General features: G+C 42.5%; 1 protein-coding gene and 1 long non-coding RNA gene across 12 annotated transcripts in view; both read right to left on the minus strand.

Annotated features, from left to right (window-relative positions):
- DLG1 (discs large MAGUK scaffold protein 1) overlaps window positions 1–10,650 on the minus strand; it is a 142,136-nt gene extending 131,486 nt beyond the window's left edge. For all 11 annotated transcript variants that reach the window (XM_041718157.2, XM_041718155.2, XM_041718153.2 and 8 more), the window contains exons 1-2: window positions 10,500–10,650; window positions 10,115–10,246 (exon numbers count right to left, since the gene is read on the minus strand). In XM_041718157.2, the coding sequence (XP_041574091.1) occupies window positions 10,115–10,246; window positions 10,500–10,518 (151 nt within the window). In that variant the 5' untranslated portion in view covers window positions 10,519–10,650. The remainder of the gene's footprint in view (window positions 1–10,114; window positions 10,247–10,499) is intronic.
- A 1,415-nt stretch (window positions 10,651–12,065) lies between these two features.
- Window positions 12,066–24,787, minus strand: part of LOC121470442 (uncharacterized) — a 38,529-nt gene continuing 25,807 nt past the window's right edge. The window contains exons 2-3 of the long non-coding RNA XR_012057437.1: window positions 22,938–22,996; window positions 12,066–16,009 (exon numbers count right to left, since the gene is read on the minus strand). This is a non-coding gene — a long non-coding RNA (uncharacterized lncRNA). The remainder of the gene's footprint in view (window positions 16,010–22,937; window positions 22,997–24,787) is intronic.

The following is a 24,787-nucleotide window of genomic DNA, read 5'->3' on the forward strand; positions in this document are numbered from 1 at the left end:
CTGTGCAAAAAAAATTCAAGTATAACAGAAAAAAAGAACATCCAGCACATATAAAATACACAGTATATACAAGAAATTCAAATGCAGCTGCAAAGTAGAGAAGAAAGAGTGAAGCATAGAATATGTCAGCAAACAACAATAACCTCAACAAAAGAGAAAGAAACAGCCAACACTGCACACCTCCATGGGAAAGATTCCCTTTACTCAAGTCTCCCACTCCCTGCTCTTTTCTGACCAACTTTTAATATGTTCTGGTTTTCAAACAAGCATCAAGCAACTCCAAATAATTTTTTTATATGTTAGTTTCAGACTTCTGATACTGAACCTTTGTATTGTGGTACAGAGGGAACCAATGAAATTTCATTGGCATTTACTATTTACCTGCAACAAGGCTGTAGTTGAGGTGAGCGTCTGTCTCAAGCAATAGGACAAGAGGAAATGACCTCAAGTGGTGCCAGGGGAGGTTTAGATTGGAAATTATGAAAAAATTCTTCTCTGAAAGGGCTGTCAAGCATTGGAACAGGCTGTCCAGGAGAATGCTTGAGTCCCAAGAGGTGTTTAAAAGACTTTAAAAGACTTGTAGGTATGGTGCTTAGGGATATGGTTTAATGGTGGCCTTGGCAGTGCCGTGCTAAAGGTTGGACTCAATGATCATAAAGGTGCTTTGCAGCTTAAATGATCCTGTGGTTTACTCTTTTTTAAATTGAAAGCACAGTAACCAAGTGGTTTTTGGCTTTGCATTTTTACAGTTTAAGCATCTTGACCATTTGTGGGTTATAGATGGTTTTTCTTAAATAAATGCCAGGAAATTCCACACAAGCTTAGCATTTCATTAACTTAAACAGCAACACATTTACTACAACGGACTGCTTTGGACACTGTCCATGTAAACCAGTGAACTGTTGTCCTTGCATCGTGCAGCACACAAAGGTGTAAACTGCTACCAAAATATATGTGAATTTAACAATCCCATTTGTGTATGCTGTATTAATTGCATCCCCATCTGAAGGTTCTTAGCTTTGCATATGAGCAAGAATTAATTTAGGAAGCTCATGTCTGTTTTCTGTTTGTTTGGGTTTTTTTTTTAATAAAATCTAAATTCATGTTCTGCATTCTAAAATGCAAAGGGGAGAAGGATTTACCTGCTGGCAATTCTAATGCTGGCTGTCTTATGCAGCCCAGGAGACTTTTCACCACCTTATATAGCTCATGGTCAACTTTTCATCACCAGACCCACCACATCCCTTCTTGTAGCACTGCTTTCCACCTGGGTGACACATTGTTCCTACCCAGGTGTTGGACTCTGAATTTCTACTTGTTGGACTCCATGAGGCTCCTGTCAGCCCATCTCCTCAGCTTGTCAGCTCCTTCTCCATGGCAGCAGTGCCAGGATTTACATGCTTCAGCTACTTAGTAAATCCTGCACTCAACAAGTGCTCCTTTTCTGATAGATCTTCAACAGCAGAACAAACTAATTTCAGCCAATGCCAGCAAGTCAGCAAAACACTAGATAACTGTGCCTCACCACACAGACTTTACCACATAGTTTTTCAATACCAGCTTTTTTCAGGAGAACCTCTCAAAGCCACTGCCCTCCCTCAGACTTGTAAGGAGCCAAGGAGCTTATGAATTCAATTAAAAATTGACCTATCTATGTTTAGTCCATGTAAGCAACTCCTTGGTCATCTCTCATTGGTCTGCCTCTTGTCAGACATTTGCTCATCTAAAGGGAGCACATGCAAATGCCTGGTTTTGTTTATGTTACCCACATTTGGAAAAAAAAACAGGTTTGTTAAGAACTTGACTACCGGTGTGTTGTCCAGGAAAAGGTGCCACCCCATTATAAATGAAGTACTTCTCTAAATCAAGGAGGGGAGAGAAAAACAGCTTTATTTCTTAGGGCTTCCTGCCAAAGCACCCAAAGCGTTTGAAAAACTTAAGTCTTAAAACTACTAGAACAAAAACAAAGGTCAGCATGCTATTTCAGTTCAGCACAATTTGAGATAAATGGTATCTGCCAAATTCTTAAAGCCCAACATAACGAATATATAGACAAAACAGAATCATGATCACTGTCAGAACAGGCAAAAGAGTCTGCCAACACTACAGACTTTCATTCTTCAGTCATAAAGCAACTCCTACTAACTCCAAGGAAAGCTCAATCATGCATGCTTGCTTCATCTGCTATGTCAAGCTAAGAATATCCATTTAATACAAGTAAAGCACAATCCAAAAAGTGCATAATTAGTGATCAACAAAGATGTACAAAGACCAAGAAAAGCTTCATGTCCATTTACCAAGCCAATGACCACAGTTAAGTAAGCATTCTCTTTGTGTATTTAATGGTTGTGTTGTCATGGTGTGTGGCTGATCAAAAATAAATGTTTGCATTTGTACTATGAGAAGTGAAAAACAGCCTCATCACAACTCGTGTAAAGCCCCTTTCAGAGCTGGCTGTTTGAGGATCTATTTCTTCATTAGAACTGCTGCACACAATCAAGACTTCCTAAAAATTTAAGGAGCAACTCGTGGTGCAGCCTTCTCATTACAGATTCTGTTCCACAAAATTCTTTGCCACAAGCTGCAGCATCCAGCTACTGATCCCCAGCTCTTTTATCAGCTTCAGTAATTGTGTCCTACCCTTTGAACACCCTTTCTGCACACATTTCTTCGCTTACCTCAAATTCCAGGGGTTTTTTCCATGTCTCACTTCCAGTTCTCATTAATTGGTAGTTAGTCTAATTCTTTGCTTTTATCCCTCTAGCTGCTTTTTACACTCAAATTCAATTCCTTACCAGCCTGACCACTTACAATTTCCAAACTACTCATTCATATTTTCCTCTTTGCTTACTAATCCCTCCTTCACCATATTTTCACAGAATCAATTAGGTTGGTAAAAAGAACTCTGAGATTGAGTCCAATCTATGACCTAACACCATCATGGCAGCTATACCACGTGTCACATCCAGTCTTTCCTTAAAAAGTGCTTCACATTGTCTCTATCCAATTTTCATTCAGAAACACACAGGGTCTTCTATGTCCAGAATTAAGGTACAAAAAACTGTCATACACAAATGAAAATCGACAGAATATTCAGCTGTCTAAACTTTCTGATTAAATATTGCCTCATGCACACTTAGTTATCAGCCTATGCCTAACAAAAAAAAAAAAAAAAAAAAACAAACCCAAGAACCTCCCAACCCCCCCAAACAAACAAGTATCCAAACTAAAAATGAACTCCCAGCTATCCACCCTCCCCGAATACCTCAACACCAGTTGCAAACCAGCAGCCACTACAACAATGTATTTTTTTCTTAAAGGGATGCATTTACTACTGTTTTCAGCAGCAACAAAAAACTCACTATTAAGCCTTATTTGTAGTATGTCCCCTAGATAATGTCAGTATACAGGACTGATGATGTTTCTCAGCAGACAAATGTATTCAAAAAAATCAAACTAGTTTTTGGATGAGATCGCTCAACCCTCCAAGCTGAGCTTCCATACAGGTGCATAGCTTTGCTCAGATGAGACAGCACAAGCATTGGTTTCTTCTATCTGCAGAAAGCTCAGGCTCCAAGGTAATTTTTTGGCAGGGGTGGCAACACAAGGCTGGATGTGTCACAAAGTAGCATCTCCTCCAGCACTAACACTTGTGTGTCTCTTTTTTTTTTTAAGACAAGTTTCTGAAAACCATCTAAAGCTGCAGTGCTTTTACAGTTTGCTCACACACTCTCCTTGCTGGTCCTCTGTCTTAGGCTGACTTTTTCATTTCAAGCCAAAATAAATCAGCTGTTTTGAGGGCATGGCTGGGAAGATACTCACACATGACAAGACTCCTATAAAAGCTTTAGCAAAGAGCTCTAGAGCCTCCCCTAACTTGGGGAAAGAACACAAAGCTAAGGAGGTTATTCTACTGTCAGCCCTACACCTTCTGCAGTCTCTTAACAATCTTGCAAATTTGGCCTAGTTATAATTCAGGAAACCATCTGTGCCAGGAGACTCCAAGTCAGCTGCTACAGTTTAGTTTCTTTGAAGATTCCTTCCCCCTGCACCAAAACAAGCTCCATGTCTCAAAACACAAGCAAAGCAGAGGCACAGGGGGCACATGGCATTCCAGCTGCAGAGCTGAAAAGGATGTTCTGCCCTTGCTGCTAGGACCACCATGGAAGCAGGACTAAGGTCAGGACAAATATCCTCTCTCATGCTTTCCACCTTCCTCTACACTGTCTCCAGCACTGAAGGAAATGATGAGGAACACAGACAGAAGCAGGAGAGGAGGCAGGTAGCACACCTAGGGAAAAGAGGTGAAAGAACATGGGAAATAAAGCAATGACAGGCCAGAGGACAAACTTTCCCAGAACCTGGAAACTGCACCAATGATTTAAAATTTCTACTGTCTTTTCAGCCCCTGGATGAACAGCAGATTTATTGACAAGGTTTTTTTGTTGTTAGCAGATCTTTTCAATGGTAACCATGGGAAGAGAATACTGCAAATGATATATTCTACGGTGCAGCTATTCAACATTGAATACACAGTCACTGAAATACCACAAGGATAAACTTTTGCCACAATACTATTTATCTGCATACCAGTAGCTGCTCAACTTACTACTTACTTGCTATTTTAGGCTACCAAAAGCAACACCTAATCCCAAAAATTCAGTACATTGCCCTGTCACACACACACATGCAATACAGGGTGGAAAACACTTTAAAAAGCAAGCTAGCTATCAAACTGCACTACATACAAAACAGTAAGTAATTCTTAAAAAAAAAAAAAAAAAGAGAGGAGCAATGAGACTATTTCACTTATTAAGTTCCTTAAAGAGTAAGACATGAAGTTCTTCCAAAGACTGGGACATTCAGACAAACTGCACAGCAGAAACATACTAACAATGGCTGAACTAACATTCCAGTCATCTGGACACCAACTAAAATATTTATCTTCCCTCCAGCTGGATGAAAATAATCAAGAACTTAACAACCTTTGTAAACACAACCCTAAGTCGAATTTCTGTAAAACTGACCAACTTCTGTGTATTCAAAGGAGACCAAAGCAAGCATAACCATAGTATAAGCCTTAGAAAATTTGTCCAGAAGTCAATGAACACCTCAAATTGCAAGGATTATACTGCATGGATGCTTCAGCCTCACAAAAATGAGTAAAGATGTTGTATCACAGAAGCTGCAATCTGGAGAAAAAGTCACAAAAATGAAGCAAGGATAAGATTTTAATGTGAAAATAACCTATTTAGTACCTGCAACAATTTCAGTACTATCCAAAGTCACAAAAGATCCAATTGTCCCTAAACCTTGCTCTAATAAAAACATAATAATAAATCGCAGCAATATTCACTGACTATAATACGATCCTCAACTTACTGTCTATAATTTCTGCATTCTTGATGTAAATCCTATTTAGCAGCGTCTGAAAGGCTTCAGTAACCTTGGAAAATGGGAAGGCCAGAGCCGACTGGCAGAGTTAGCTGTGCCATCATGGCACGTGCTCTATTAACATACTGCTGAAATAAAAGTTCTAACTGAGGTTTCCCCAAGAGCAAGTACTTTTGGTTTCAGTTCAGAAGAGGAACTTGTGTGTAACTGTGTTTGATTTCCAGTTAGCCAGAAAGTATAGAAAATATTCCCAAGGTGGCTTAGTGAGGAGGGAGCAAGAAGAGCTGCAGAGCTGCCACACATAGCTGCGCTGAGACCACATGCCAGGTAGCAGGAATGTGGTCAGTCCACTCCAAAGTGGACTGACTTTGAGGAGCGTTGACCCAATCCAATCTACTTCAGTCTAAAATCTAGGGTTGTTTTCCTAGTTTAGTTCAGAAAGCCAATGTGGACACAGATGAGAAGTCTGCAGACTGAGTTTTATATTCCTGGAATTTTCAGTCTGAATCACACTGCTGAGAAACCTGAACGAAGAGCTTATTTCATGGAATCATCGACTTGTTTCAAAATTTTCAGAGAAAGGTGAGGTGTATTTCTGAGGTGTAAAAATGTATTAACAGCATTTGTAATATGTTTTGTTCAATTAATAAGGCTCATCCAAACTCTGGTTAAAAGTACCTTCATGTTTACTGGGAGAAGCTGTTCTTTGGTTTAGTAAGGATTACTGAAACAACTACATTTTTTTAATTTAAATTGCCTACACTGGATGTTTAGTACTAGGAAGAGCCAATGCATAAGCACAATTTTCAAGGCAGGTCTTCATGCAAAAAAACCTCTAAGTGAAACAAATGAGACTGCTTACACAATAAAATTCAACACATTGAACCTTCCTTAGTCAGATTTGCCATTTTTTACCAAAAAGTCTGTATATGCATAGCTACAAAATGATAGATAGATACATAGAACCACCCTACTTTAGGCAAGAAGGGTAGCACAGCCAAGTGCATTACCAGCATATGTAGAGACTCTCCTAGAATTCTCTTTTTCTGGCGCCAGTGCACATGGAGCTAGTTCTTGTCAGGAAAATTAATGCTTCTGAAGTAGCAAACTACCTTATGTCTCTAGCTATAGCTGTAATATTTTTAATTTTAGAAGTTTATTTTAATATGGTAAACCTCAACATGACACACATTAAAAGCAGATCTTAATTAAACAAGAATATTATGTGTATAAACAGAAGTCTGTTTCATATGTTTTTATGTCAGAAGTGTTACTTTTGCATGCAAGTGTTTTTCTTCCTATATTTTCAAAAAGAAAAATATATCTGTACTTTTTCAAGAACCTGTAGCTTCTGAAAAGGTAAAAGACTACTTAAGCAGAGAACAGAACTCACCTGCAGAATCATTATCTCAGTATTTGAAGAAAAATATTAAACACCTTACCAAAGTGAAATAAGTCTACCCCATGGTTCTGTATATGGATATTTTCCTTTGGTCTCTTCATAATTTGGCTCACCAATGATCAGAATATTGGGAACAAGCTGTTTTAACTGAAAACAAGAAATCAAAAACTAGAAAAGACACCACACATTTTTGAGCCTTTACAAAAGGAAATTGACTTAAAATTGACACAATTCTCAAGTTGATTTTAATTACAGGCCCTTGCTATTAATTTAATTAAAGTCTCAGACATTATTACACATAGCTGGTTGAAGCAATGGAAAATACCACATTAGGGAAGACAAAATATAAAAATGGGCTTTTTCAGAGGCTGCTTTAAAGAGGTCACATGTGGTTACAACTTTTGTTACAGATTCAAAGTTCTTAGAGTTACATCACTTAAAATGTAACACTTGCAATGTCGAGCCAGTGTACGGGCTGTTCACTCTGGTTGGTTACTGGTCTAATTCAAACCATTTTAAGCTATAATTCAAGAACAAGGTCAAGCTTGTAGATTGCTAAACTAAAACGTTATTGAGAGGACTAAAAGAAAAGAATAATATAAAAAAGGTTAGAATGAAAATTTTTTTATTCTTCAGTATCCAAATGGACGTTACAAAAAACACCCTTTCAATTTCTAAAACCTTTTAATATCTAAAAACATGAAACACTGTTAAAATATGTAGTTTTCAGGAATATTTAATTTCCTCCATTATAAACACAAAGATGTATTTCTGTGCATAATGCTATTTATTGCCTGAAAGAACAGTATTTGATTGCCAAGTCAAAAATTATACTAAAAAAGATGCATGAAGATGAAAGCAGATCCCAACTACAACCTTCACAAACCTACCTACTATGGGCAAACAAGTCTTGGATATAGTGAAGTAACTTGGCAGAAAAAGCAGAAACTAAATGGATGAAGTTTGGTGGGGATTTTTTTTAGAGTTGTTCTATTTAAAAAAAAAATAAAAAACACCCAAACCAGAAACTAAAAGTAGCACACTTTCTGGAAGAAGGATCTACAAGAGCAATAACTCAGTATAGTTGAGCCTCATTGAGAACATCACTTGGCTATTTCAGTTGGGAGCACATCACAACTTCTATAAAATGTACACCTCAAATTGAACCATAAAGCAATAACCAACAGAGAATTCCAGGTAAGCCTAACCCCCAGCACAACTGAACATTTCATCCAGCCTGCTCCCAGATCTTCATGGAAACAGGACAGGAAGGAGCCAGCTCAAGGTCTTCCCAGTAACTGAGCCATCCTCCAGATCACAGCCTTTCCAGCAAGTCTCCCCACTCTTTTTTACCCCCATCATGCAGTAATCACACCATAAAAGAAGGGGCTTCCAGGAAAACAACAGCCAGGAGCAGCCTGCCAGGAACAAGAACTCCCCTGACATTTGCACAGAAAGTAGCAGGTTAAAGGAAAAGACCCAAGTTGACAGCATAAATTGCTTGACAAGTACCATCCTTCTGTCAGATGGTTTGGGAACATATGTATGCAATCTAATAAACTACCATACAGTGACCCAGGAAATGCAAAGTTAATGCAACATGCCCAAGAAGCACATGCTGTGCATGCACAGATGAACTCAACAAGAACGGGGGTCCTGTGGTTGCAATGTGCAGCTTCTTACAATTCCAGAAAACAGGTGACACAGCCCACCCAGGCAACAGCCCATTCCTCCTTTCTGCTCCTGCAGACATGAGGCTGCCTGCTCTTTCAAGTCCACTACTACTACTAGGTGTAGAATTATAAACAATGAAGATTTATATGTGGGGGGGAAAAAAATACATCTTGCAATTTGAATATCTAAGGCTAACAGATTGGTATCTTTTCAATGAAGGGGAGAAAACAAGAGTACTGCATGGACCTTGAAGAGTTTTAAAATAAAAAACCTTCATACATACACACACCCAGAAGAAGAAAAATGGGCAGTCAACACTGAAGTTTTCTGGGTGAAAATAAAAAGTGCTGCTGCTGTACATTAAATATTTGACACGAGATTTCAACATTCTGATCTGCCAAAGAGTGAATCCGTTCACATGGTCCCACAAGGATTATGTTAACTCTTCATCATGGAGTTGATTAGCATTGACTGTGTAGTGAAGAGAAACGCAGAGTTCCTATAAGGAAAAGTCTTTTAAGTGACCTATTTTCACAACTACCCTACAGGAAACTACATGTTAAGGAAAAAAACCATCACAACCGCACTCTTCTGAAAATCTACACAAGATAAAATAAACACTCCAGAAGAAAGCATTCAGCAGCAATGCATGTTTATGCTTTTCCTGTCCCTGTGCTTTCACCAGAACACAGGTTGGAAGAAGCTGCAGCCCTGTGAAGGAAGATGTGCACCCTAGCACAGTAACACGTAGTAAGTCAAGTAACAAATATAGCTACAATGTTTGCCATTAGTCCCACCGATTCAGACAGTGGTTACTATTAAAAGACAAGGATACAGAACAACTTTTATTCTTGAGGGTAAGCTAACATTGACTATCATAAAGATAGTGACAATCAATCAAGAAGAAACCACTTCTCATTGTTTCTCTGCAGAAGTTTCCAAATAAAGACAGGATTCTGCAAGTTCTATTTATGTTCAGGGCTTTTTTTTTTTTTTTTTTCAAACAGACCGGCAGAAAATTCAAAATTACATGCGACTTCTAAGAACTTATGGGAACATATCAAGTCAAGCACTATAAGGACTGTAAACTGAGATTTAAAAGTGCTTTCTCTATACTTTATTATGCAACAAAAGAGAAGACTCTAGTACTCCCTGAAGCATTAGAGGTTTCCTCTCATTTACTTTAGGTTAAATTTGCACTTCAGTTATACACTTTGTGATGTTTTTAGAGACTCTTCAACAGGAATTGCAGCTTCCTGAGACTAAAAACATTTCAATTCATTCACTAACCTGTTACATACATACAGAAAAAAAACCCCACCCTCCTTAGAAATTTATCAGGTGAACAAAGATGCCTGGCAAAACAATCTCAATAAATCTAGGACAACATGTCACAGAATTAAGAACTATTTCAAAGTTTTAAGCAGTTTAGACCAGTTAAAAGCCTCAAATAAAGAAAGTACGTGTAACAAGTGAACTGTTGATCTGTAACAACACGTGTGTTACTATGCAAAACAAAAACACAACGACAAGCACATGGCTTCTAACTTACGGGTAAAACACCTTTTGCTCTTAACAACACAAGCGACAGCATCAGCAAGAACCGACCGGCTTGCGCACGAACTGAAAGAAGCCAACCTTTACCTATCAAAGCCTGGAAAAGGTTACTTTGGAAGATGCTGATGACACGCTCGATGGAGTTCCGCAGCTGCCGATCCTCCGCCTGGCTCAGCTTGGAGCGGTATTCCTCCAGGAGGCGCAGGGCTCGCTGGGTATCTGCAAGCGGAGAGCAGGCACACGGCTGTCCGGGGCGCACCGGGCAGGAGCCCCGGGGATGCAACAAGCCCCGGCTGCCGGGACCGCCCCGGCCCAGCCCGGAGCTCCTTTGTTCGCAGCCGGGAGAGCGCGGGCGGGACGGTGCCCTCGGCGCGCTCGCAACGCCCGCAGCCCCGCGGCTCCCGGCAGCCGCCCCCCGCCCGTCCCGCCAGCCGGCGGCTCCGGCGGCCGCGGCCCGGCGTGCGGAGCTCACCTTGCTTGCGGACGGGCATCGCGCCCCGCGCTGTCCCGCCCGGGGCTGCCCCGGGGCTCCGCCGCGCGCGCTCGGAGCGCGGCCCGGGGCGGCGCGGGGGGCGGCGCCCCCTGCCGGCCGGGCGCGGGGGGGGGCGGCGGCCGCCCCGCCTGACCGGCCCCGCCGCCCGGCGAGCGAGCGGCTCCGCGCGGGGCTCCCGCCGGCGCCGCCGCGGCGCCTCGGCGCGACGCGGGGCGAGCCGGGCCGGGCCGGGCCGGGCCGGGCGGGACAGCGCGGGGCAGGCGGCGCGGCGGGCCGGGGCCGGGACGGACGGGGCCGGGGCGCTCCCGCCGCCTCCCGCCCGCACCGCTCGGAAATTCCAAACTTTCCAGCCAAAATGGCGGCCTGGAGGCTGGGGGAGCGCACCCCCCCCACGTGACCGGGCCCGGCGGGCGCCCAATCAGGGCCCGGCGCGGGGCCGGCACCTTGGAGCGGGGGGGGAGGAGGCAGGTGAGCGCTCCCCGCCTTAAAGGGGCCGCCCCGCCCCGCCCCGCCCCGCCCCGCCGCGCCGCGCCCGGCACCGGCACCGGCACCGGGAGCGCAGTGCCAACCGGCCCCGGCCGAACCCGCTCCGAGCGCCCCCGCAGCACATCGCCGCCGCCGTCCCCGGCGGTGGTGCCCGGCGTGGGCTGCGGGAGGGCGGGAGCGCTCCAGGTGTGCGCCGGGTACCTGCGGGACCGCCTGTCCCGGGAGTGCGGGAGTGTGCGGGCAACTCGCACCAAAGCACCGCCACGGTGCCGTGGGAGTGCCGGGCACGGAGCGGCTCCTGCCGTGAGGAAGCGCAGGTAGAGCCGTGCCCGGCTGCCGGGAGCCCGGGGCCGCCTTTCGCAGGGCGTGGGGCAGGCAGGAGGGCTGAGAGACCGCGCTGACCTCACCGAACCCCACAGTCAGTAATACACAGAGCACTGCCACCCGCCTGGAGCTGCGGGCTTTTTCCCTCTGTCGTCCTGGAACACCAGCATGAGGAGGAAGGACTCGAAGAAAGATAAAGAAATAGCTTTGCCTCAGTTAACAGAGGACATCACAGGAGAAAACATGAAAAGCCTTGCTTCCAGAAAAGTTTAAGAAATGGGCTGTATAGGCTGACATCAGGGACTGGTTGGAATCATGATAGTTACTTTATCAAAAGTGGCATGGAAATGGTAATAAGTTACCTTCAAAGGCAAAACATCTTGTTTTCTTGTAAGATGGCAAAGAGGTAACAGAGCATAGAAATAGGCGCCTTGGACAGAAACATGTGAGCTAAATGGTCTTTGCAGCGTATTCTATATATCCACTAAAAGGAAATGTATATTAAAGCTGGTGGATGTAGGGGCATCCCTTGTTCTAAGAGGGAATGTTAACTTCTCTCTCAATGAGATGGACAGTCAGCCACAGCCCCTGATCTGATACACTTCAAACCCTGTAGGTATACATGTATGAGAGGCAGAAAGAGACTTGAAAGTTCAAGGCAAATACTGCAGATGTTTTTTGTTTGGGTTTTTTTTGTTCGGTTGGGGTTTTTTTTGGTTTTTCATCCAAGCTCACATTTCCATTTACACTTCTTGGATTTAAGCACAACTGAAAATGTTCAAGAACTTACCCAAAGAACCTAAAAAGAGCCTCCTGGGCAACTCTCGTAAATTTGAAGTCTAAAAGTCAGATCCAGACTTCACTTTGGCAAACACCTAATCTTAAGGAAACTTACACCATGACAGATCTAACCTAGATCTAGAAAAGGCCTCTCTCTTTTCCCTCCCCAACAGTCCTATGTTTTGTTCTTTGATTTGTGCCAGGAGTTTCTCCTGCTCCCATAGCTATGTACTGTGAAAGTGTTCACACATCTCATTGAAGCAAGCAGAACATACATTTAGTGCTGACACACAATTGCCCATTTTCTTCCTTTCTTGTTGTATTTTCATATCTCAGAATTTTGGCACCAGCTGGTACCAGTTCAGGTATTTTGAAATGAAAGCAGGCTAAGAAGAGACATTGGCAGAAGCCTCCATCATCTGGCCTCATCAGTTTTCAGTGTTTACAACAGCAATAAATGCGCTGTAAAGGGGCAATAGCCCTCTTGATGTCAGAAGAATATATATACAGAAGGAGAGGAAGAACAATCTAAATTTAGCTAGCAGAAAGGAGACATCTGCAGCATTTTGGTTGGTTTTGCTGACTGACAAAAATGCATTATTACAAAAAAAAACCCCTTTTTTTACTATAAAGGAACCACTATAAAGAAACTATTTTTTCATACACAGTATTTGATGTTTCCAAGTCTTTTTTTATTTTAAACAAGAGATAATCCCATTACATACGGTCACTGTGCTGGGGATAGCGAAATAATCCCATATATAACACCCTGAGACAACATTTCTCACTTGTTACTAATACTCTAGGAAAAAAAAAAAAAAGAAAGAAAACATCAAAGAGGGGGTCAGGATGATGGATCAGCAAGTCAGGAAGCAATTAGGTGAGCTTTATTGTACCTCAGAGAATGATGTTGCTTCCCGGCACTTCTGTTTCTGTTCTAGGAGTGTATTTGCTGATTGAAAGCAGTTGAACCAGAAACACAGTATTAAACTTCAGTATGAAAAGTGGGCTTCAAATTCCAGCACATATAGAAAATATCCCATGAATGGCAGATTACTTTTTTGCTAGCAACATTACAACTAGAGCCAGTGTTGCAAAATTGTCCTGTGTTACACATCATCTTCTACAGGCTCCAGCTTCCAGGAAATTGTGTAGTTCCCTTGGAGGAGGGGAAAACTGAGTGTGAACCAGAGCATCATTTGTGCCACAACTTGAACAATATCATTTAAGTCAAACCACTACAGGCAGCATACAGAAAAGCTTGTACTCTAAATTGTGACTGATGTGGTCAGTATAGAAGTCAGCATTATGTTTAACACGCCCTGGCTATGCTCCAAAATTACCCTTGGCGTAGGAACTCCAGGACAATTACACAAAGCAGCAGCCCATTGTCACTTTAGTCCTCAGATGCATCTGAGGATGTGACCAGTGGCCTTTTCCCACTGCCCTCAGATTTCCCTTTAAAATCCCTTTTGCAGCTGCTGCCAGGAGCGTGCCTGGGATGTTCTGCTGGGATGGCCTCTGGCGGGGACAGGCAGCTTGTTGCAGCACACATACTGCTTAGGAGGGATGTGTGATACAGAACCAGGCAGCTTTTGGCAGCAAGGAGGCCAGCACAGCACAAGCTTTTTCCCTGGAAAACCTTCTGTAACAGCCACCTGATCCTAGCCCATGCCATTTGTACATGGTGGGGAAAAGCAGCCCCGTGTCAGAGCCTAATAACCCCAGTTTCATAAACTATAGTGAAACAGAGATGATGTTTTCCCTCTTTGAGAAACTATGCCAGAACTTGTTGGCAGCTGCCTGCTCTGGCAAGTGATCACAGTAGTGAGCTCTGCCACAGATTTGTACCTGATCCTACACCAGCTCCTACTCCTCAAAGCAGTCCAGCTGCCACTTTAAAAATGGCTCTTTCTGCTTTTAGAAACATCACCTGGTCAGCTGGCACCACACTACAAGGAACAAAAATGCTGTCAGGCTTCTTATGTTTTGAGGTAGTCACACTTTGGCCACAGGCAGGGAAGCAGGACATGGGGGGTTTGACTTCATGCCAGCTACCTGGTGAACCCCTAAGTCCCACTGGAGCCACCTGACAATGTGGACTTCTCAAACTGGCAGTGGCAGTGGATGTGCTGCAGATGATGTCCCACACAGTAACTGGAGAGGTATAATGAACTCAGAACAGGAGACTTCAAAAACCATTCCCTAGATTCACACACAATGTCAATCAACACAAGAACACCAAGAAAAAAATGATGGCAGACATCATCACATGTCAAGAATTAACAGTTATTAGTATGGCCAAAAAAATACAGTAGTTACAAGCTGAGACAAATTCCATTACAACAGAAGGTAGACTAGATTAAATAAATACAGGTACATCTGTTCATAATTAAAGATGGACACTGTTGTATAAGGTGGAATATTTCTAGAATACTATAATTATAGTATTAATTTTAGTAAAAAGAAATGCTGACTGTTGAAGAATAAAGAGTAAAGCTCAAGACTTTTTTATGTGGGGCTTACTAATGAAAGAAAACACAAGAACAATAAAACTGGTGCTCTCTTCATTGTCAGATTAAGTGTCCAAAGTCACCATACAAAGTGGATGATTTGTCTTATTCATTCAGAACTGGGAGTTGATGCTCATGAAAGGATCTCTGACAGCGGCAGAAAAGCTTTCACTCCCCTGCAAACTCAGTGCAATGCTTCACAGCTAACTGGGGAAGCAATGAAACTAATGAAGCCTCATTTTCCCTGCTTAACAAGGAACGAAGCCTGAGTGAAGTTAGCTTGTTCATTATGCCTCCACTCATCTGGATTCTCTGATGTCTGATAAGTTTGGATCGTGTGCCAGAGCCTTACCTTCCAGGAGCTGTCTTTTCAGAAGAGCACCTTTTCATTATCATCTGTAATTTTGTTGATTATAAGAGATGCAAATAACTTCTTGTAGAAGCATTCTACTTGAATGACAACATGGAATGGTAACATGTCCTTTTTTCCCTGCAAAAGCTATTATATATGGAAAATTTTCATGAGGCCACTAAAGACTAAAGATACATTTTCCAATACAGTCTGCAGTTACTCTGTCACACAACCCTAAGAGCCAAGTGCCTGTCATAGGTACTGCTAATAATTGAAATATCAGCTCACTTTTGTCTATCATCTTCACTCTCATGGGTAAAATAAGTTGCTGCCTGTTACATGGGATCTTCAGTTGTTAAAACCAAAGTTTTATTTTAAAAAATCACAGTTCAGCAAATTTAATTAAGCCTACTCAATGGAATTCTTATGGGATCATCTTACACATCTCTGCTTATTTAATTTTATTTTTTTTTTTTAATACAGACAAGTCAGTTTCCCCAGTAACACAATCTTCATAATTTTCATTTGAGAACTGTATATCCAGTTTGTCCTCATAACTGAAACTTGTCTTGGGTTAATTCGATCTCCATCAGAACACAAGGATGTCTTTATTCTTAGCATTAGAGAGTCCAGCTGGGCATGCCTAGTAGATAAACATGCTCCTGTTTACAGGGAGAGTAAGAGAAAACTGGACTTCTTTTTGTCTAAAAGACTATTTATTTTCCCTGTCATTGTGCAATTTGTGGGTGCTGATGTTGTTTGACCTCTTGTTCAATTAGGGATTGTGTGCCATATGTATACAGCAAAATAGTCTTTCTTTTGCTCTCGTAATAAGATTTATCCATTGAGTGAGTTTTACTATTCCAGCAACCTCAGGAACTAGAGCATTATAAGAAATATGAGACTTCTATTTCCTTATTTAGAATGTTTTATATAAATATATGTACTCAATGTATAGAAGAGTGCAATTACAATTTTTATAAACAATTAAAATTCAGTGCCTGGCTGCTAATGCTCCAACATCTTCTGGAAGGCTGCAAAACATCAAAAACAAAAGCATACAAAACAATATTAATTATAATTGTTAACAATTACTGCCAATATAACATGCATAAACCTAGACCATCTTCCTCCACACTTTCTATAATCAGGGCTGTGTTATATAATATCAGCTTAACAGCTTCTTAGTTGACTTCCTGATGTAAAGATAAACATCCTTATATAACCTGCCTATTTTAACTTTCCTAGTCAAATTAAGCAGAGAGGTTGGTGTGTTGTATGAAGTGACTTTGTCTGTGTGAAAACCTGATGCAAGAAATAAACCTTCAAAGAGCATGTTAGAGGCCCTTGAGAAGTGTTTTCCTGGAAGGAAGGCAGCAGTTGCTGTGGGGTTTGCCTGACCAAATGTTAAGGATAGTGTTTAGAAAGTAAATTTGTGGATTTTTGTATGATCACTTTACCCAATTAAAACAACATCTACTAAAAATAAATTAACTCCTCACATCCTATGAAAATGTAACAGATGCCCCCAAAATAGCCAGGCACTCCAGACAAAGCACAAGAAAGGGCTATGAAACCTCACTGTGGGATTCAGACACAGGCTATGTAAAGTGGCACCTTCTCCCAGAAAGGGCAGAAACCACTCCCACTCTATGGAAATGGAGTAAATATCATGGAAGTGCTTCTTCTTTATCTCTGTGGCACAGACCCCAGCATGCCTTGAAACAGAGCTGCTAACCATAGCTCAGTTTACTCTGCTGATTTTCAGCACCCTGGAATACAAACTGGTGTGCCTGAACCACGCGATCCTGCAGCCCAGCAAAATGACATCACAGCATATCACATCAAGACACTTTTGTTTTGCCACCCCAAACAATGCAGTGTTTGTAGCAGGAAACATGGGACTGTGCCCAGCCTTGTGCCTCTTGCACAAGGGTGAGAGATACGTGCTTTGCTATCACCACATTGTCCATCATTTGTGCACCTGAAAAGAGAAAAAGTCTTTGTATCTTGGGATTACAGACACATGTACCACTTAGATTAGGTGAGTGGGAAAAATAGAAAGGGAGTCTGGCAGTGATTTTTATTGGAGTCAAAATCATATGTGTTTCAAAGTTAAAAGTCACTCTCCAAATAAACTGTTTTGTCGCAATGTATTAAGACGTTCTACTTCACACCAAACACTGAGTATTTCTGAACATTGCAGAAATACACTGAGTGTGTGGAGCTCTTATAGTAACCCCTCTCTCCTGGAATAACAGACAGCTAAATTTGTTTAAAATTCCTTCTTCCTGTGCTAACACCTACATTTGAGCTCACCCAATAACTGGAGAAATAAGTTTCTGAGGGTGACTAGCAGGAGCACAACCAGCAGACTGCTGGCTTGCCCTTCACAAATTGTGGCTCCATCTGTAGCATTCTGCCTGTTACTGGCTGCAAGCTGGGCTATGGGTACACAGGGCCCAGGCTTCCCATTTCCTGCCCTGCTCCTTGAGATTGTGGAAGTTTTCTGCAGAGATCACTTGAGAGGAGGATTTACTCAAGTCAGCATAAATTGGTCCTCCTGGCTCACTGGTAGTGAGCAGGTAATTGAATTATCAGGCACACCTTCCCTTTAATGGTTTTTGTTTGTGTAGATGATTTGGGAGGATAAAAGCAAGTATGAACCACAGATATGTGAAGGAAAAGAGTGGTGTTAAAATGGAATGCAGCTGGAAAATTCAAGAAAAAAATTGAGTCTTGTTTAGAATTTTATGAATAATTAAAGGGAGAGGCTGCCAGTGACTGAAGCTGAGGGGTGAGTCCTCCAGTGAACAATGAAAAACTGCAGAGCTGGAACAGTGAAGAAACCTGGGAAACTGTACAGCTTGCAGGGATCTACTGATAAAGAGGACCTAGGGGCTGCAGGAATTGCCCACAGTTAATGGATCCTGCCCTTCACTCACTCCAGGAGTGAGCATTCAGTGGTACTCAAATCCTGCAGGGTCTACACAGATTTTCTGATATATTTTGATATGTGTTTAGGTGAAGAAAATATTTGTAAATCTGCCCTTTTTTCTCAAAAGTGAAAAAGTAGGCACTCCGTGCCTACTCTTACTGACTCTAAAAGAAGTTATCAGAGTTCAAAGTCCTGTTACTGACTCACAAGCAGATTCTTGTTTGTCCTTTCAGTAAATCCTCTGCAATAGATAACTCATTTAAGCTTTGTTGCTTCTATATCACTTATCTTGCCCCAATTTTTTAATCAAATACTGTTGCAAGCTGAGGTCAATGAAAATTTTAACATTTGCTGGTTGTAAGTTCCCAAAAAGCTTACACTAGATTCCCAGAATCAGAACTACTTCTGGATACACTAAGTGTTCTGCTGCTGCTGGCAAAGCTGTATGGACAGCTAACTTCTCCAGATGGGTCTAAGGGCTCAGCTAGATGCTCCAGAAAGCTACAGGGAAGCTGGCTGCAATAATCAAACATGTACACTCAGAGACAACATGTACTGTAAGGCAATTTACTAGTGTATTCCAGTCCTTTTATTCCTTTTCTTTGCTTTTTGTCCTCAAAATACAGCATTTCTGGAAGCAATCCATCAACATTCCTTATTTTCAGATTTTTATTACTGGGAGAAAAAAATCTTCCACTATGCACAACTGTGACTTTTGCAAGGCAAAAAGTGATATCACCAGAGGCTGTACCACACTCCTTCTCAGAACTGCACTACTGCAACAGCAGAGAGCGTTGAGTAACGAGTTTGTCCGATACCAAGACTGACTCATAAGGACAAGAAAAGCTGGAAGACAGGTGTATGCTTGCAAGTCTTGTCCCATTTTCCTGATAATTTGGAAACATGGCCAAATAAAACATTAACTTCATGGTGTGCAGACCTCTGTCCTGGAATGGTTTGTATTTATATATTTGCTTAATGCTGAAATCAGTGAAGTTTCTTTAAATGGATGCAGAGATTATGTGGATTAAGATTTAGAGGTAAAATATTTTCCTTTTTCTTTCACCAGCATATATTTTATACTTCACAGAGACAAGCTTATAGAAGAAGCATGCGATGACTTGAAAAGCTACAGCAAAAAAAACCACTGTGAAGTTGGAATAGTGTAGAGATCAAAGTCATAGCAGGCAGAAGAGAGAGCCAAGAAACAAAAACAGTCAACAAAAAGAGTCAACAAAGTGAGCCCTTACTAAGGCCATGAAAGGCAAAGATAATTGACAGGGGCCTCAGGAATGAGATTTACAGCAGATCAGGGCTGTACTGATGGTCCTCACAAAAAAAAAGTTAGTGAGATCTCACCTAGAGTTTCACATAATCATGGCCATCTGTGTTCAGCTAAGGTGAATTTGCACTAGAAGGTGGCAGAGCAGGAAATCTGAGAATTCCAGAGTGGACAGCCTCACAGGGTACCTTCAGGTCAGTAAGGCTATTGAACAAAAAAGAACAAAGGTCCCCAGAAAGCTTCCTGGGACAAGAGCAGTGAGGTTTGGGGCTGCTTCCAACTAGAAAAGTGAAGACAAGTAATTGAGCTGGTTTCAAGGTGGGACTTGACGCAGTCACACATCACTATAGAGTGAACACATTGAAATGTTCCTCTCTGAGCACTTGGTGTTCTTTCCATCTCCTGGAGGCTTGGTGCCTTTCACCTCAGGTACTCACAGACTGGATCATGTATTTAAATAGAAAAGTAAACTTCACAACCAGATTTGGGCTGCATCTATGTTGAAATTGCTCTATACTGAAGGAAAACAGTATACAACTATTTAAATTTTGGGTTTGCTTCATTCCAGCACACTCATTTTCATTAAGAGTTTCTCCTGGGCCTTTATTCTTGACATTTCTGGTGTCCTCTGGTAGGTGGTTTTGGTCTGTGTGCAGCTTCAAGACTGAAGTTGAAAGTCAGGGGTCCTGAGGACTATTCTGATTGCTGAGGACATCTCTAACATAGCAAAACACTAGATGAGCTCCTCCAAGGTGAAAGGGAGGGGACAGGATAAAGCCTCTGATAGCTTTGGGTTTGGTTTTTTTACTGCTTTATATTTATTCTTATCAAGGATGAAACAGAAACAGCTACTGACAAAAAATAGTATTCTGCTCACCAAAGCTGCACTGAATTTACATTTCTGCTTTAGGACAGATGAGAAATTCCAGGCCTGTGCCCTAAGAGTAGGCTTAAGAGAAGGACTCAGTCCACCATCATTGGTCTGGATTCAAGGGTGACTTCTCAGCTTCCTAATCAGAAACAGCTCAGTATTCTCACAGATCTGGCATCATGCAGATGTAGCGCATGCCTTCTATTTCAAAAACTCACTAAGGATTTATTCAATTATTAATTAAAATCTCATTTGGTTATGATTATTACATGCTGGAGGAAGCATCCAGTTTCACTGCAAACAGTTCATTTAAAATCTCTGAAGGCATTTCATCATGGAAAACAAAACTAGCAGTCAAAGAAAGAAAACCTTATCATTATGTATGGCATTACATTACAATTCAGAAGGGATTATCTCTGATTCTACTCTCTTTAACAATACAAGGAAACATGCTGGCTGTGTTAATTATTGTTTGCTAAGGCTATTTATGCAGGGTGCAACTTCAGTGTAGTTCCAGTGAATTTCTGATGCATCTGTGCCTCTGCAGATTTTATTTTTGTCTGCTTCAGCTAAATGTAACTAAAAATGAAAATTTTGTGGCTAGTCTCTGCAGAGCAAGCCAAATGCTCATATTTACATCAGAAGCAGCCCATACCTTCAAGGAATTAGCAACTGAGGTGTGCTAATTTTTATATCTGTGGCTAGAATTAGCTGCTAGATACCCATTGTGTTTGTTTTATGTATAGGCCCACAGAACTGAAAGCATCAAAGCAATGTTGCATGGGTATAAAGCAACCTCAGCTCTTACTTGATTCCTTAGGTGAACTCCTTGGAGTTTCTGCAGTTACTCAGGAAGAATTCAGTCCTGCTGCTCCCCTGCTCCTCACTGCCCCGACTCCCCAGCACCCTGCTGGCTGCAGCCACACCAGGGAGGGGACAGGAGGACATCCAACCCTCAGCCCTCACCATTTGGTCTAGCCCCCAGTAAGTTTAACTTTTCCACACAATACAAACACTTGCTGCTTTTTCTAATTTTGCAGCAGGTAATTTCTGTAAACTCTTTGGATGGGTGGAAAGTACATGTACTTTTGTGAATGTGGAAAACATAACACTCCCCTGCAGATTTTACCACCTCACACATGGACCAACTCCATTTCATTGCTGGTGGCTGCAGGGGAAAGCAGACTTCAGGCCCAGGCAGCCAGAGTCCAATGCCTCACAAAAGCATCTCTGCTAAAGCCAGAGAAATCACTCCACAGTCAGAGTGAAATCATCAGCCTTGGTCCATGACAGTTTCAGCTCTGATATATATTGAAAGCAGAACACTGGTTTTTATTTTACAAACCCCTAAAATCTTTTCAATATCTGTGCAGAGCTGGGGAGTCATCTCTAAGGTCATGAAACAATAGGTTTGGTTTCTTAGTGCACTTTTATCATACAAAAAATTTACAAAAGTGGTCCATCCTACAGAGATCCACAGACCATTTGAGGAACACCACCAGAAGGAAAGATGAGGAGGCATTTGGGAAGTGCAAATGAGTCCCTGCTAGTCTATAGATGGAATACCACAAGCCAGCAGGGACCCAGAGTGTCCAGCCTTATCATTTCTATCTCAAGCTCACTGCTCCTGGTGGCCTCATCCTGGAAAACTGTAAGGAGACACCACCATTCCCTCGGAGTTACTGAGAGGCTCAGCTGAAGACCAAGCTCCCCTAAATAGCCAAGACCAGTTAAGCTCTCGGCTGAACAAGAGGCAGCTTCAGAAGCGCCCTGAGGCAGGGAGCAGCTGGGGCAGGGCTGCAGGTAGTGTGATGTGCTGCTGACACTGAGCTGGCCCCGGGGCTGGCAGGGCAGCAGGGCCCTCGGGAGCTGCCAGAGGCTTCCTGGGACACAGACACCCACCAGAGAATTCCTTTTGCTGTAAGCAGTAACCAGACTCTGCCAGAAACAACCCCTAAACCTTATTCTTCTCACTGAGGAGTACATTACATGGGCTTGGATCTGTTATACTGATCCCTCCAGCAGCCTTTGCAGAACAAACCTTCCCAAAACCAGCCACTCAGCTCATTTCTCTTGTGTGTGCAAAAGCATACATTCAGATAGGAAATTTTGTCTCTACTTATTCAACTTCTTATTCCTCCTCTTATTAGCTAGCACACTGCTGCCAGTATTTCAAGCAGCTGCCTATTCAGTGGCGAGTTTCCATCTGCAGGCAGAACAGCTCACAGCAGTGCTGTGTCAGGGGTTCACCCCCCCAGAACCCTCTGCACTGAAGTAGCTTTCAGTGAAACCTTCTCTACAAGCTCTCCTGTCCTCTCATGCTCCTTTAGCTCTGCTCTTCACATTCCTGATCTATTTCTATGGAACATACTTCATCCATTTTGCATACATACAGATGTGTATATGCTGTATGCACTTTATACCACTATATATACCTTGTAGCTCACTGAAATAGTGTTAAAACTCATTTTACCAGTATTGTTTGACTAAACACCATACAGCAAGTTATCCAGGTTGACTACCCCATTTTAAAAATATCATGGGGTTCTTTTGTTAATCTGTGAGTGAATTTTTTTAAACAGTACCAGTCAGAATGAAGGGTGGGAGGGGTATAAATTAGCAGTGCTTTTGTTCGCAGCTTTCCAGGTCACACATGCTTCTCACAGGTACAGAAACAGGAACATCCCTGCCTGTACTGAGCAGCATTTTGGGGTGGGTGAATAAAGCAGCACAGTCTCTCACAGAGGGTGAAGCAGCCTGATTGTTTGCTCTAATTAACATTAGTGGCAATTTTACTAAGCTAAATTACAACAAGAAGTTCTCTCAAGACTCAGACTGCTGCTTCCAGCTGTACAAAACACTCATACATACCCTCTGACAATTTTTCTTGCTCTGTAAGGCCACAGAATCACCATTTGGTTGCAGAATGCCTATGAGGAGACATAGATGTTTTTAGTGCAAACAGTCAGCTCACACACTCCATGGCAGAACAGTCAATCTACACATTCCTTCCCCTTCAACTGCTTGTGAGATTATTCTGTTAAACACCCAACACTGCCTGCATTTGGCCTACAGCTGCAAAAGTAGCAGTTTCAGGCAGGCTGGTTACATCATCCCATGCTGCTGCAGCAAACCTTGGGGCTGCTGGTTTTAATTTGTGCTATAATGCATCTTCAGTATTGGCCCATCATAGAGGAAAGAGAAAAAACTGTCTTTACTTTTGTCAGCAAAAGCAACAGGCAAAGTTTACACATCACCTGTGCTGTCCTGAGGGAGCAAAATTATCTTGTCATGAGATTGATAAAGGGCAGATAGACTTGTCTGAGGCTGGAGTCCCTGCAGCTGAGGAGCTGAAGGAGCATAAAGGCAGACATCTACCCCAAGCCCTGCTGCCCTGGGTCAGTCCCCAGAACACCCTGGGAGACCCAAGTGTGCTCCATCTGTGCCATTCCTCAGCGCTGCAGTCTTGTCAGGGGCCCCAGAGTACTCACATCCCACTGAAGGCAGCACTGCAGCTGCCTTTGGACACAGAAACACACCAAGGGTCAGCAGTCATCAGGTATGGCCCTGTCAGAGCAGAATGAAAGGGTGGCAGCCCAAGTGTGTTGGACTTCCTGCCCCCAAAGCCCTTCTCTCAACTTTTTCAGTTCAGTCCCATCCCCAGACAGCTGCAGCCAGTGCTCTGCTCTCATCAAGATTCAATTTCCTTCAAAATAAGAAGTGCCAGTGTATTACCACCCATGAAACTAAAAACAGAACAGAAAAAAAAAAGATACATATGTAAATCCTTATACATAACTGTCTAAAGTTCTTAAGAGATTGCATGGAAAAGAGACATGGAAATTTCACAGATTTTCAGATGACTCAAGGGGCATCCAAACAGTGACTGTGACTCATGGACTGCGTAGGCACGTCCAGGTATGTGGGTAGGACTCTGGAAGCCATATGGTTTCCTGCAGGAGCTGAATATCAGCACAAGCAGTGCTGGGGAGAAGAAATGTGACGTTTTATCACATAACAAGCTACTTAGGCACTGTCTGTCCAAGAATTGCTAATGCAGGGGAGCCTGGTGAGGGCTGGCTCCCACCAGCACTGCAGAAAGGCATGGCTCCTTTAAAGAGTGGGATCTATTTACAGGAAACTCTTTAGAACACTATGAAATTTAAAGGGGTGAGAGGTAATTATATTCCAAAATAATTTGATTTTGTTGAAACTGGTCTTTGAAGACCTCTCTATAGGAGGCCACAATCTGGCAGAAAAGGAACATTATATGGGACTCTGGCAATATTTAGGCTTTGTGAAAGCAGCTGGAAGCAATTTCATGGGAACTCTAACAATGTTTCAAAATGAACAGCCAAGCTTGGAACCAGAGCAAGATACCTACCCCACAGAGCCAAAGGAGCTGTACCTGCTTAGCTGTGTCTAAATGTGCTGTGAAATACTGCAAGGAAGTATCCAGGTGAACTCCTCCAGCCCAAGAAGGGACATACTGCAGTTGTCACTCCGGGCACTGTGCAGTACAGACCCACTCTGCTGAGGCTGGGGGAAGTATGAAAAGCAGCTACACCACCAGGGAAGGCTGTACCCACCTCCCACCTCTCCCAAGAGCCACAAGAATTTACAAGGTTGTTTTCCTTCAGGGGAAAAGAACAAGGAGGTAAAACAGAGACTTTGTGGATTTTGTGGCTTGACACAAGGAGTATGAGGCAGGGCAGATCCTT

This window comes from Taeniopygia guttata, chromosome 9, assembly GCF_048771995.1.
Source record: "Taeniopygia guttata chromosome 9, bTaeGut7.mat, whole genome shotgun sequence".
NCBI lineage: Eukaryota > Metazoa > Chordata > Aves > Passeriformes > Estrildidae > Taeniopygia > Taeniopygia guttata.